Source organism: Sparus aurata, chromosome 12 (genome assembly GCF_900880675.1).
Source record: "Sparus aurata chromosome 12, fSpaAur1.1, whole genome shotgun sequence".
Lineage (NCBI taxonomy): Eukaryota > Metazoa > Chordata > Actinopteri > Spariformes > Sparidae > Sparus > Sparus aurata.
In genome coordinates, this window is record NC_044198.1 from 27830596 (window position 1) to 27845200 (window position 14605).

At 39.7% G+C, this 14605-nt stretch overlaps 1 protein-coding gene across 1 annotated transcript; it reads right to left on the reverse strand.

Moving 5' to 3' along the window:
• Window positions 1-733: 733 nt before the first annotated feature.
• On the reverse strand, window positions 734-11612 carry wdr41 (WD repeat domain 41). Its single transcript, XM_030436747.1, has 13 exons — window positions 11187-11612; window positions 9470-9585; window positions 8019-8067; window positions 7799-7927; window positions 7647-7709; window positions 5550-5661; window positions 5370-5432; window positions 5189-5293; window positions 3793-3977; window positions 3590-3711; window positions 2433-2518; window positions 1146-1279; window positions 734-1067 (listed from the first exon to the last, which is right to left on the reverse strand). Exons 1-13 carry the CDS (start codon window positions 11232-11234, stop codon window positions 927-929), a joined length of 1353 nt encoding a protein of 450 aa, XP_030292607.1. The 5' UTR covers window positions 11235-11612; the 3' UTR covers window positions 734-926.
• Window positions 11613-14605: the final 2993 nt, after the last annotated feature.

Sequence of the window (14605 nt, forward strand, 5' to 3'; positions counted from 1 at the left end):
ACACTAGATTTATTTGATTTACTTCAGTTACTCATTACCTCACAGATTACATGCTGCATCAAAGTGAAACATTTGAAAATTGAAACAATTTGTCCTTAAAATTGCTCTTCACTCAATTTCACACGTGGAAAAAATCAAATCTCCCAAAAAAGTCTCCTGAGTAAAAAACAGGAGAAAACATGCAGAGAAAAAGCCCCAAAAATGTCTTTTTACTTTTGTCCTGTAAATTTTTACAAGCCCAAAAAATTGTTTATTCTAAGAATTTTTCTTGAGGGACTAAGGAAATTTTTTTTGTTAATTTAAATGAAAAGTAAAAGATTTCAAGAGGAAAACATTTTTAAAAAAGTAAAAGTTTTCATACAAAAAATATATAAATAACAAAATATTTTGTTTGTTTTTGTTGATAGATCTGCACCCAACATAATTCTCCCCAAAATTATTTTTACCTAAAAAAAAGTCACAAAAAATTACATTTAAAAAAACTTTTTTTCCCAAAATTTTTTTTACATTTATTTTCATGATAATTTCTTTCTAGATTCATGTGACAATTAAAAATAACCTGCAGAACAGTGTGAAGAAAACATTTCAAACATTTTCCAGATAATTTGTGTGTGAAACAGAACAATGGACCGAGGCAGCAGCCGCCAACAGAACACAGAACAGAACACCTGCTCGCCCTGACGTGGCGACCCGTCACAGAAACTCTCCAGGCTGGAAATAAAAACGAGGCCAGTAGTTTCTGAGATGAGGTATTTTTACTTTGAGTTTTTAGAACTTAATTTAATACTTTGATTCAACGAAGAGACAAACAACAACCATCACATGATCATTCAGTACAAACAGTCATCACAGTAAATCATCAGTAACATCGACAACATCACTTCTGCTCGTCTTAAGGCAGCGACTCAGCGGTTAGAGGTTAAAGGTCAGAGTCCTCCGCTCTCCTCCAGCTTTTCAAAAAGCGCCAGGCTGCGCAGGTGAGACTGCCGCTCTCCGTTCTTCCACAGGATCAGCAGGTGATCCGCCGAACACGTGACCAAACCGTTCTCCCCGAAGTTCACGAACATCTGACACACGAGCAGAAGATCGTTAAAACGCTGCTGTGACACCACGAAGCAGAAGAGTTCGTACGACGTGAATCTTACCTGAACGGCCCCCGAGTGTCCGATCAGATCGCCCGTCAGCTCCAGCATCCGGATGTTCGGGACGTCCGTGACCTTCTTTATCGGAGCACCGGTCTGTTTGTTTGACCGACTGAAAGTCCACATCCCGAAGAACCCTGCAGGACACAGAGAGGAGACTCAGACTGCAGCTAACCACTTCATCCATCAGCTGTTTGATCCAGAAGACGCTGATCAATGTTTCCCAAAACTAAAGACGACGTCCTCAAACGTCTCGCCGTCAAAACCAAAGACCAAAATATTCACATTTAACAAGCCGGAATCAGGGAATTACATTTTGTTTTTTCATGTGTGGAAATGAAAAATAAAACATTCAGCGAAAAATAAGTTTTATCTCCAGAAAACTTTTTTTCTTCTCATTTGGTTTCACACTTGGGAAAAAAAAAATATATAATAATTATCTGGAAAATGTTTTTTCAGGAGAAAATTTCACCTGATTTCACAGATCAGAAACCTCCTGAAGAAGTGTCACCTGAGCCAAAGTCAGTCTCCTAAACTGGGAACGACTTTCTACTTTAAAAAAAATAAATAAAAATCAGCCAAAAATGATCTTGAAAAATTTTCACAGGAAAATTTTTGTCCTGAAATTTTGAAAATGAAAAAAAGAGTTGGAAGATTTATTCTCCTGCTATTTTTTCTCTCATTAATTTTTCACACACACAGCCTCAAATTATTTATTTTCTCCTGTGTTTTCAGGAGAAAGTTTTTTAAATCCATTTTTTTCCCAGTTTTCCATGTGTGAAACTAAGTGAAGCAGTTTATAAGGAGAAATTGTTTTCAGTTATTGTATTTCTTTGTGTGAAATTGAATGAGAATGAAAAAGATGTCAGGAGGGAAAAAAACAACAATATTTTCCAGTGTCAAACTAAGTGAAAACAAAATTTCAAGAGAAATATTTCTCCTGAAAAAAAGTATTTTCATGTGTGAAACCAAATTTTTCAGGTAACATTTGTTTTCTTCTTTCCTTTGTGTGCAGAACAGAAAGAAAACACTGGAGAAAAATGATCTTAAAATAAGTTTCAGACAAATATTCTATTTATATGTGAAAAAAATGTTCAGGACAAACATTTTGCTCGAGAAAACGCAAATTCTTCCCACTTTTTGTCCAAAACTAACTGTCCTAAAACAAACTCTATTGTTTTTACACATGGGGGAAAAAAAAATTCCTGATATTTCTTTCCGTTTCATACGACAAAAGAAAGAGTATCCCGTTTCCTCGATGTACCTGCGTGACGTTTACGTGTGTCTCACCTGCGGAGGCGGGTTCAGCAGGTAGCGGCAGGTCCTGGATCTCCCACATCCTCACGCTGCCGTCTTCAGAGCACGACATGAGTTCACTGAAACACAGAGAGACGCGGAAATCTCAACAACTGCTGCTCTGTGTGGTGATCAGGACGCAGATGTGGTCGGTTCACTTCAGCTGTGTCTGAGAGTATTTTCACAACTAATCAATTCATCGTTTATTCTAAAACGCGCTCTACGACAGTGAAAAATGTGTATTTAATAACAGGATTCTTCTGTTACGAGGATTAAAGTCATGAAATCTTCATGAATGTATTTGTTTATGTTCGGTTCATCAGGTGCAGACACTGATATAAACAGTCAGTCAGTGTTTGGTTATGTTTGCTGTTTCTTTTTGTTTTAAAACAAATATTATTGGATTGGATTCATCTTCAGCGCTGCAGCTGTTAAAGTTTTCATGTTAATGCACCAGAACTCAACATAAACTGAAGTTTGTTTCCTTGATTTTAGTTCACACAAACAAAAACCATCATGTAAATGTTTTGGTGCACAAAGATCCAGACAACATTATCTAATGAGAGAAAGTAATAGATTACTTGATTAGGAAAACATAAGAATCAAATTGACTTTTGATTTTATCTTCACTGTGATCTGGACTTCTGTTTTTAGTTTCTAGTGAAGAAGAAGAAGAAGAAGAGCGGCGGCGCCCTCGTGTGGACGACAGGTGAAGTTCACGCTTGTTGCAGGTTCCAAACCTGAGAGAGATCAAGACGATTAACAGAAGAGAAAAACAGACGACGAACTAATTTAATGTCTGTGTGAAACTAAAATGTATTCTAATAAAAGGGATTCAATCTGTCTTTGGCTGAAGTGTCACAGCTGGTCCAGATGTGCAGCTGAGGACAGGAGGGCTGTAAGAAGAGATCATTGTGTCTGAAGGGGTCAAAGGTCAAACAGTTCGTTCACAGAAGCAAACTGGTAAATAAAATATTCATCCAAAGACAAAACGAATCCTCTGAAGTAAATAATCCCTGTCACACAAGTGTGTGATGTCTCACCTGTCGGACAGCAGCAGGAAGTTTGTGATGTCTCACCTGTCGGACAGCAGCAGGAAGTGTGTGATGTCTCACCTGTCGGACAGCAGCAGGAAGTGTGTGATGTCTCACCTGTCGGACAGCAGCATGGTGTGTAAGACATTGGAGTCATGAGCGACCTTCCTGTAGGCGACCACCATCTTGCTCAGAACGCTGTACACGTACAGGCCGCTGCCCACCGCCGCCAGGATGAGCTTCACAACACACATACATCATGGATCAACATCAGAACAACGTAGGAATCATTCTCCACGTGACACGCTCGTCCTCCTCACCTTCCCGTTGGTGGTCAGGTGCTGGATGGACATCTCGCTGGGTTTGGGAGCGGCCAATCGTATTTCGGCCTGAGCGCAGGCTTGTGACTCCTCCCACAGGATGTGCTCATAGGCCAGGATGTTCCAGTCGATGGCGTCCCACAAGATGAGCTCGCCAGCATGAGAGCCGCTGGCGAAGAGCCCGTCTGAGGAACACGAGGGGAAAATAATACAAACACGTCGTCAGGTTCTGATCCGCTTTCAGTCCAGAGAGTCAAACTGAACACAGAGAAGCAGCGCTCAGTTATTCTGAACCACGTCTGGAACAAACTGCAGGTCTGATCGTCTCACGTCTGTTAAATCAAGACTGTGACTTTTATTCTTTAGTCTTCTCTCTTTTAACATCTTCTATTCAAGCTTATTTTCCTATTTTGTGAACTTGTTTTGTTTCTTGGTGTCTTCCTGCTTGTTTGTATGTATTTTAATGTCTTTTTATGTGTCTGAATTATTCTATACAAATAAACTTGCTTTGCCCTGAATATGTCTGATTTCACAGCAGAACATCACGATGAATGTTTTGATGTTTTCAGACGTTCTTTGCGAGTAGAAATTGTGTAAGGTAGCTTCCCTTTTCAGTACAATCACACACACGTGCTCCTCGTCTGTATTCTTTATACAGAGACTTTTTTCTTTATCACATATAAACAGATTTTGTCACACAAACTGGCAACGACGCCTTGATTCATATCCCAGATTTATACGACCTCCATTAACGGTTAAAGGTAACATCAGTAACATAGTGGCAATTTTTTGTGTGTAAATATGAGATGAGTGTGTCGTCTCAGCAAAAGGTGGTAAAGGAAAACAAAATAAAAGAAATATCATTATTTATTTTGCCAGACATTATGAAGAAATAATGACAGTAACTGTTGTTAAAACATAAATTGTGATATAGTAAAATAGTTTGATTGATTTAAAGTTTTCCCGTGTAAGAAGTTCTATCTCGGGCTTTTATTGTGAAAGGTATGATAATGGAGGCGTCTGTCTCTGCAGTTTTAAGTGGAATAAAACAATAAAAGTCTGTCGTCTTGTAAAATCATTTAAATATCTGAAATATAGGCGCATGTAACTCCTCAGATACAATATTTATGAAGATGTAGTTTTGATCTTCTGTAACTAAATCAGTCAAGAACTTGATTTGGATTTGAATAAACTTCCTTCACATTATGTTTTGGCTGCAGCTGGATACGCCTGCAGTGTTTTTTATTATTGTTGAAACTTGCAGAAAAGTAACTGCGAGGTCACACAGAACCTGCAGTGATTGGCTGTAAATGTGTTAACAGTTTGTCTCCACTTCCTGGAGGAAGCTGGATATCTGAGGAACTGGACGCGACACTTTGTTTCCTGTCCGACTGACCGTTGACGTTGATGAGAGATCGGATCTGGTCCTGGTGGTCGGACAGACATCGGATCTCAGCCACAGACAGAGAGGAGTCAGTGGAGACCGTCAGCCTGTAGATCGCTGCAGAGAACACAACATGTTTTCATCCGTCTGCTCACAACATAAACTGATGTTACAGAACATTACCGTCTCTCACCGATCTCTTTATCCATGGCGGCGGCGAGGCAGTTCTTGGGCAGCTCTATCAAAGCCGTTATTCCTGCAAAATGCCAACAAACACGTCGACAACACTCATCAGTTTGTGTGCAAACAGCAGAGTCAGGGGGGAGCGGCGCTGGTGCAACAAGCAGCACCTTCACTGTGACAGTGTGCTCACCGGTGTCGCTGTGGTTCTGTTTGTGGCACTGCAGCTGGAAGTCTTTGTTCCACACACACAACTCCTCACCGCCGGAGATCCACACACACAGACGCTCCAACACCAGCAAACACTGCGGAGACACACCATGGATCAGCCATGTGAGGAACGTGTGATCGTTTTAACATCAGCCATGAAAAGAACTCTAATAGAATTAACCTACAGGTGATGCAATTAACCTACAACTATGATCAAGACGAGATAATTACCAGTTTTATCTTCCATCATAACTGGCAGAAGAACCGTGAGAGTCGACGTTTTAATCACTCCGTTTCATTTCTCGTCAACAGAGTTAATTGAGTTTGAGCAGACGGCGGAAATATCCAAGAAACTCCAACGTTAGGCACCAAGATGTTTATATCTATATGCTTTATATTAGTTTCTTTCTAAACTACGGTGCAATTTTTTATCTTTTTAAATTCTTAAAGATTTTGTTGCACGAAGCATTCAGACATGTTCTCACCAGGAAAGACTGAAGGTGAGATTTTTTATTAAAGTGAAACTCTGTGAATGTATATGAGTCAAACCTTTGTGTAAAAGCATAATTACGACTAAAGAGGCAATTTTAAGATTTACTGTATTTTCGTTTTCAGGTCAAACTCATTTTCAGTGGGAGTGCTACGGGCACTTTTATGATAGCATCAAAATCTCTCTGTTTAAAACAGTAAGAAGTCTCGACACAACATGAAACTTTGCTGGTAGCATCACCAGCGTCTCTACACATGAACACGAGCATTGAGAACATTGTTTGTGTACACAGAGTTTACTAAAAAGAAGCTTTTTGAACAACTCACGTTAGCAGTAGCTTGTTCCGCTCGCCGCCGTCCTGCCAGTGGAGAAGTGTCGATCTCAGAATGTGACGTAACCTGGAGGACAGTTATGGTGGAACTACTGTCTTCCAGCAACAACTATCCACGCCAGATCTCACGTGACTTTTCCAGCTTTTGATTTTAGTATTGTTTCTTATATGAGGCTCCTTTTTCAACTACAAGGTCAATATTGTTTTTCACTAACGACAAAACAACAAATTATCCTGCATTTATATGGAACTAAGCTTTAGGAGCGTTCCACCTTAACTGTCCTCCAGGTTACGTCACATTCTGAGATCGACACTTCTCCACTGGCAGGACGGCGGCGAGCGGAACAAGCTACTGCTAACGTGAGTTGTTCAAAAACCTTCTTTTTAGTAAACTCTGTGTACACAAACAATGTTCTCACTGCTCGTCAGTTTCACTTTAACGGTCAGTCTGGTCATGAGGAATGTTTGCCGTCTTCCCATAAATACATAGACTTTATATAGGTTTGAACATGAAAACAAAAGAAACATGATCTGACGCCCGGTGAGCCATTCTGTTCCTCTGGTGATCAATTCTCTCCTGTTTTTATAAGTAATTTAGTTTTTTTGTTGTTAAAACATTCAGAGAAGAAAATCTGTGTGTTTATTTTTGTGCTTATGCTCATGTTGAGAGTTTTAATAACATCTACGTACATCGAACAGGTTCAGTAACATTACTGTCACTTCTTTGTCTTTTCCATCTGTGAAAATGCACAAAAACTAATTTGGAGAATTTTTTTTTCCATCTGTGAAACTGAGTGGAAAAAAACATTCATACTGATTTTTTTCTTGTCTCACACACACAAACACATGAACCAAAGATTTATTTTTTTCCATCTGTGAAAAAGTTGAAAACATTTTTTAGGAGATTTTGTTTTGTTTTTTTTTATGTTGGAATTTTTTTTTTTTTAAGTAGAATTTGATTTTTGTTGGTTTGTGTTTTGCCTCAGTCGTGACTCTGATTGATTTAAGTGGTAAAATCATCAACTGAAGGATCCATTAAGAATTAGCTTGTACTATAACTGCAATATTCAATAAACAGCATCCAATTCTAGACCATAAATATGAATAATAACCTTATTAATTCATGCAACTCTCCTCAGATCGTGTTTATACTGACTGAGAGGTTAAAGTGATCCTGCTAACATCTACTGTTGGTGTTATAACAGCACTGGAGTACTGTCAGTGCTGCAGCTGACAGTGTGTAACTATTAAACATGTACCTTCACAGAGGACTGAAGGTCTGAAATGGTCTGAACTCTGTTTCCTGTATCGGGGTCCCACAGCTGACATGTGAAGTTAAAGGAAATCAAGTTTGAACTCAGAACACGACGATGACATACGACTGATCAGCGTCTGTGTTGTAAGAGGATACGCTGAGACTTCTGTCTGAGGACGCCGTGATGAGCGAGGTGTGCGAGGTGAGTCCGTCATCACAGGTGAAGGTGGTCATGGCTGTTATCTGCTGAGAGTGTCCTCGCAGCTCCTGCAGCCTCTCTCCGGTCTGACGGGCACCAGGAGAGAAAGCAATTAGCTGCACTGTGTCGTCTGCAGCATCACAACGCTCTGAAATACTACAGTTACAAATGTGTCACCTCGATATTCCAGACCAGAACCAGGCCGTCGTCTCCTGCTGAGGCACATCTGCAAAACAAGATGGAAGCCATGAGTCGTCTCTTACATGTGGACTCGTACCTGACATGATATCATCAGTGCTGAGTGATCTGATCACAGCTGGAGCTCAGAGTACAGATGTGACTGTCAGGGAGACGCACTGAGGACACATCTGAGATCCGAGCACTCAAAACACATTCAGCGGTGGCCTGAGCTGCATGTGACCACATTCTGGAAGAAGAAGAAGAAGAAGAAGACAGAAGAAAAAAAGGATGAAGATGACAGCGATGAAGAAAAGGAAGAAGACAGAAGAAGAAGAAAAGAAAGAAGACAGAAGAAGAAACAAGAAGACAGAAAAATAAACACGACAGCTACGAAGAAGAAGAAAAAGAGGAAGAAGATAGAAGAAAAAAGGATGAAGACGAAGGTGATGAAGAAAGGGAAGAAGAAGAAGACAGAAGAAGACAGAAGAAGACGGAAGAAGAAGACAGAAGAAAGAAGAAGACAGAAGAAGAAGACAGAAGAAAGAAGGATGTAGATGACAGTGACAAAGAAGAAGATGAAGAAGAAGGAGACAGAACAGCAGACAGAATGGATCACACACTGCCTGAGTTCCACGTGGTTCACTGTAATGTAAACGACATGTTTGGGCTCTCTTATCTTCTTCTTCTTCTTCTTCTTGTTTCAGAGGACTCCCTCTTGTGATCGGATCACTCGGGGTGGATAATGAAACCGGGTCTGAACAGCCTCCAGGTTAATAATAACTTCCAGTAGCTCCGTCTCCACCTGAGACTTCTTTAGAAAAACATCTGTCCTGAGGCTCTCCACCTTCACTTGGCCTCTGACCCTCACCCATCCACCGCCCTGTTCCCAAAATCAACAGACAGGATGAGCAGGATAAAACAGAGAGGTAAAAATAAGAAGGGAGGAACTGTCCAGGATACATTTTCGGACTTCAAAAGCAATCTGGAGAGAATTTTCTGGCCTTTGCCCCCGACTGAGGACCTGTGAGCGGAGAGGACGAGGCCCAGAGGAGGGGGTTATTACTGGGGGAGACCAGGCGTGACGCGACCCCACCTCCCCACCTCCCCACACACACACACACACACACACACACTTAGTTGTGTTATAAATCCCAATCTGAGCACTTATGCAGACGCACTGTACCATGCCAGTGTGCAGCATGCTTCCACAAAGCAGCGCCGAGAGGAGAGCAGGTGCATGTGTGTGTGCACAGCATTAACAGGCTTTAGCTCTACTGTACACTGCACACACACAATCACACAGCGGTGATGATTGGGCTCTTGTCATGCTCTGTAAGTTTTCCGTAGGTGAGGATCTCCTGTCAATCACAGAGGGATAGAGGCCAGCCGAGGGTAGAGAGGAGAGAGGTTAGAGAGAGAGGAGAGAGGGGGGGTCGTGCTCCGCTTACCTGAAGTCATCAATCTGCACCAGAAATCGAACAATGTCAAAATGTCCTTTCAGCACCTGCAGCTCAGTGAACCAGTTTTTGGGCTGTTCCTCTCCGATGCACAACACGGGGCTTTTCTGCAGACACACGAGGGAAAGTGTTGAGACAAACAGGCCGAGAGAGAGCCGAGGGAGTCCAGAGCTGCGCTGAATATCAGCGACTCGTCTTTTGTTTCCATTCCTCCTTTAAACTCGGCAGATGGTTTCACTCTCTGGGCTCAGAGACGCTGAATTATTACAGCTACAACAAACAGTTCCTCTTACTGTTGATTATTTTCCACATTAATCGATTAGTGGTTTGGTTGAAAAAGAAAATGTCAATGGGTGTTTCATCCTCAAATGTCCAAAGATATTCAGTTTACAGTCACAGAGGAGGAAAGAAACCAGAAAATATTCACAGCTAACAAGCTGAAATCAGATTGTTCTTACTTATTTTTTTATCTTTTATTAACTGAAATAGATTATCAAAGTAATTTGGGATTCATTTAATAGTTGACAACTAAGTAAATCGATTTATTTTGCAGCTCTTCAGCAAATTAACTAGTAGGAATGCAAATTTATAGCAATTTCTTGAATTGGTAGTAAAAAAAATTTATTATCTGCTCAACATGTATGAAATGTGTTGGATGTTGTTCAGTATGAAACTATTCTAACAGCCGACTCGATCAATCATCCTTCAGGATTCCTGAACATTTCCAGCGCTGCTTCGTTCACTTCACTGTCAGATTATTTCATCTGACTGAGTTTTGTTTTTGATTTGAGAGGAGTTCATGTTGTTGGTTCGATATGTAAACTGATTTTATTCATGAAGCACTTTGTGACCTCGCTGTGTGAACGCTGCTTTATCAAATAAACTTTACTTACTTACTGACTTTAAATAAATGCAGTGTTGGGTAACACATCAATATATTTCTTTTAGCGGTGACAGCGAGATAAAACACGTTACTAATAATATTTCAGTAATATATTACTACAGTTATGTCACATAACATGTTACAATGCCTGTTACTGAAGTGAGGCGTGTACTGTTGTTTTTTTTTAACATATTAATATAGAACCTGTTCGTTAATACAGCCGAGACTACAAGTTCTGTGTTCAGTCTCTGTGTGACTGAAATGAGGGTATTTTGTTTAAAGTAGTAAGTAATCCATTACTCTACTCAGACAGTAACGCTGAAATGAAGGTAACTAATCATATGTAATATTTTGCATTTTGAAAACAACTTTCCCAACACTGCATTCATGTAGAGGAGTAAAAAAAACTACAACAGTTCCCTCAATTGTACTCGTACAAGTACCTTAGAATCGCAGTACTTGAGTAAATATACTCAGTTACTTCCATCAGTGCTCGTCAGTCTCGCAGATCTTATTCTACAGACACATGAAGCTTGTGGAGATCAGACAGTAACATGATGCATCAGCTCAGACATCATCATCATTCATCACATCGAGATAAAAAGAGTAATAAGACACATTAAACATGAAGCTGGTGGAGTAACGTGACAGCTAGCTCATGTTTCACGTCTTATTTCCCGTGTTAGAAGCGTTTGTTCACTCTGGACATGTTGGAACTGTAATAAATTACCTCACAGTTTGTACATTTTAATGTTCTTGACAGCTAGCTTACACTTTCAGTATTAGCTTGTCTCAGGTAACGTTAGCTTCCGTTACTTCTCTTACCTCCGCGGAGCCCTGAGCCTCGCGACCACCGAGGATCCACCGCAGCATGACGTCAATATTAACGATTAACGACTAACTGATGAGCAGAATGAAGTCCGTTTATATATTAATCTGAAAACGAGCCGGAATCATAGCTAGCCTAGCGCGAACGTTAGCATAACAAACAAGCTAACGTCATTACGCTATAACGGTCGTAAACAGAAACACGAGACACTTCCGCTCGATTATTACCGCGCTAATTATCGGTAATTATGAGAAGATGACACGCTTCGTTACGTTAACCGGATAATTTAAACACACGTCAGTGAATGTGACGTTTCAGCAGCAGTTTGTGAGCCGGCTGCATGTTTTTAAAAGAGGTTAAATTCACTGACGACCACAACAAACCGCTCATGTGACTCAAACTACGGAAGCTTTGGAGGGACGCGATTCATCCAGGACGATAAAAAAAAGAGAAGCAAGCACAACAAACTGCTGGTTGTGTTTTATTCTTTGTTACAGGAACAAAGAGTTCATCATGTGTTCATTAACTAAACACAATGAACATCAGCTGCATGCTCAGCTTCAGATATAATAACAGAAGAATTGATCTATTAAATCTGGATTTGTTGGTTTGTTGGTTTATGCTGAGAGAATAATTAGGTTAATATCACTTTTACTGAATCAAAACAAAACATTCTCCAGTTATAAAGTCAAAATCAGGGACAAGGTTTATGGTCACAGTGCCAGAATAGATCACAAAGAATAAAAACTATTTATTCTGTTATCCTTTAAAGTTGATAAGCTGATGATTTACTGGATAATATCTGCACATGATTATTGTTCTTATTGTATTAGTCAACAGTGATATAGCAGATAACAACAACGTACATGTGGTGACCAAACAACAGTGTTTCTGTGCAATTTTGACTTCTTTAAAAGAAAAGAAAAGAAAATCAAACTCTTTGACACCCATCGAATAATGAATAATTAATTACGACAGATTTAAAGATTTAAAATCTTCTTGAAATAAAATCTTCATCACAGAATCTCTAAATATGTAATCAGTGTAACCAGGTCTGACTGATTATTATTATTAATAATATTAAGTATTTTCACTAACATCACAGTTAAAAGTCTGCATATAATCATGTTTAATCACAGAATTTTACAAAACAATATAAATATTGTCTGGTTAATGTTTCATGGTTGATCAATAAAACAGTGAATTGCATTTTAATTGTCTGCATGTGTTTAAAATGATCCAAGTACCCAGTATGTTATTACAACCTCGTGTTAATCAATTGTAACAGACTTTAGACACGTTCATTCACCTTGAAACATAAAAGTAAACATTAACTGAAAAACTCCATATAAAAAATGTATGTTAGCTGTACCTGCTTTTGTTTTTACTGTGAGAACTAAATAACTTGAGAAAAACACTTCATATTACTGATTAAAGGTCATTTAACTTGAGAAACTGAGTGAATGTTACTGCAGTTTGTCTATGTAATCAGTTCCAACAGTGGTTTGGAGTTCAATTAACTAATTGGGGTTTTAGAGTGAAGAACCTTATAAAGTAAAACAACATTTGGTTTGGATGGATTTCACTTTCTGCTCATCGTGTGTCGCGCTGAATATTTTCACCGTCTGATTTTAAGACATTTTTTCATATTCTGATCAGATTTCTTCTTCTCATCTAGTGAGAAGAAAATGTCAAAAAATAAAAATCTAGGTGTTAATTTGAGTTCATATTTCTCCTCTGAACATTTATGGAAATGTTTACATATTCAGTTAGATCATCGGGGGAGTTTTAATGATGAGACATGTGAGTTAACATTTGTTTCCTCTTCACCAGTTTCTGTCTAAAATGTCTGAATTTTAAAATCCAGAATATTAAAATGAGTTTTTCTCAGAATTCTTCACTTCAGCCTCTCTGACAGTCACCAGAGTTTCACAGCCTGATTTATAGAAGATTATAGATAAAATGTTATTGTCATTATAGACAATTTTAAAAACATGGAAATAATTGATTTCTTTTCGTGGCTGCCGACAGTATTTTATGATTTATGAGGAGATGAAAAGAGAAATCTGTAAAAACCTTTGACTCTAAAACGTCAACGACATGAAACAAGAAGTTTGAACCTGAATTCATCAGATGTTCAGATTTCAGTGATACTTCCATATTTAAACTCACATTTTATTATCTAAATGTTTGTAATCAGCTGAGGACGCCTCTTTCTAAAAGTGTTTCACATTAAAAGTCTGTCTTTGTCCACAGAACTCGTTCATTGTGTTCAAAACAAGCCGTGATGTCACAAAAAACATCCAAAGTAAAACTCTATTTTTTGTTGTTTTTGGAGGTGAAATATGAAGTTCCAACACAGTCAGCTGCAGTTTAAACAGGCGTCGTCCTCCTTTGTGCAGCTAGATGGCAGTGTGTGACAATCCCATGAGATGAGAGGAAGCTTCACACCTCCATGAACCACAGAGAACCAGAACCAGGAGCCTCCTGTTGTGTTGATCTGAATCATGAGCATAAATCTTCAAAACATCAAAATGGTTTGTTTGATTCTCGTGTGATTTCACTTCTCTTTGTTTCCTCCACCTGGATTCATGCGTTCATGTTGACCTGCTGTCTCTCTTCACATCCTCCATCCTCCATCCTCCACTCTCCTCCTCTGTTAACACACACACACATCACACACACAGTCACACACACAGTCACACACACACACACACACACACACACACACACATCACCCTAGCTGTGTCTACTCCTGCTCCCCCGATTGAGACGACATGCAGTGTAGGGCCTGTGACCTTCATGGTGGCTCAGATCTGCGGCTGGCACTGATTTCTGATTTAGTGTCGATCCGCCGCGCTTGTCAGGGGCTGCGAGGTGCTTTCCATGCGGTAATAGAAAAGCTCAAGGGCAGCTGCAGAGAGGAGGAGGAGGAGGAGGGTTAGGGGAGAGCGATTGGGTGAGGTGGAGGGAATGGGTTTTAGATTTGGGGACGGGCGACGCTCTGTTTGTTTAACTGTGTGTCAGATGTCTGGATGAATAGGTCAAATATGTAGAGAAGTGTTGTGAGTCTGTGGGATTAATTCAGAGGATGTGAAGGAACGTGAGCCGAGAACTGAAGCTGCAGGACGGCGGCTGAACTCGCTCTGAGCTACATGCTAATGTCAGGATGCTAACACGCCCGTAATGAGACGTTTAGCGGGTTTAATGTTTAACATGTGCTCCATCTTAGCTCCCCGTTAGCATGCTAACATCTACTAATTAGCCAGTGATGGAATGTAACTAAGTACATTTGAATACTGTGTACTTGAGTATTTCCATTCCACTAAATCTGAGAGGCAAATATTTTACTTTTTACTCCACAACATCACGTGAAAACTTTATTTACAACATATTTATTTAAATTCGTTTTGCT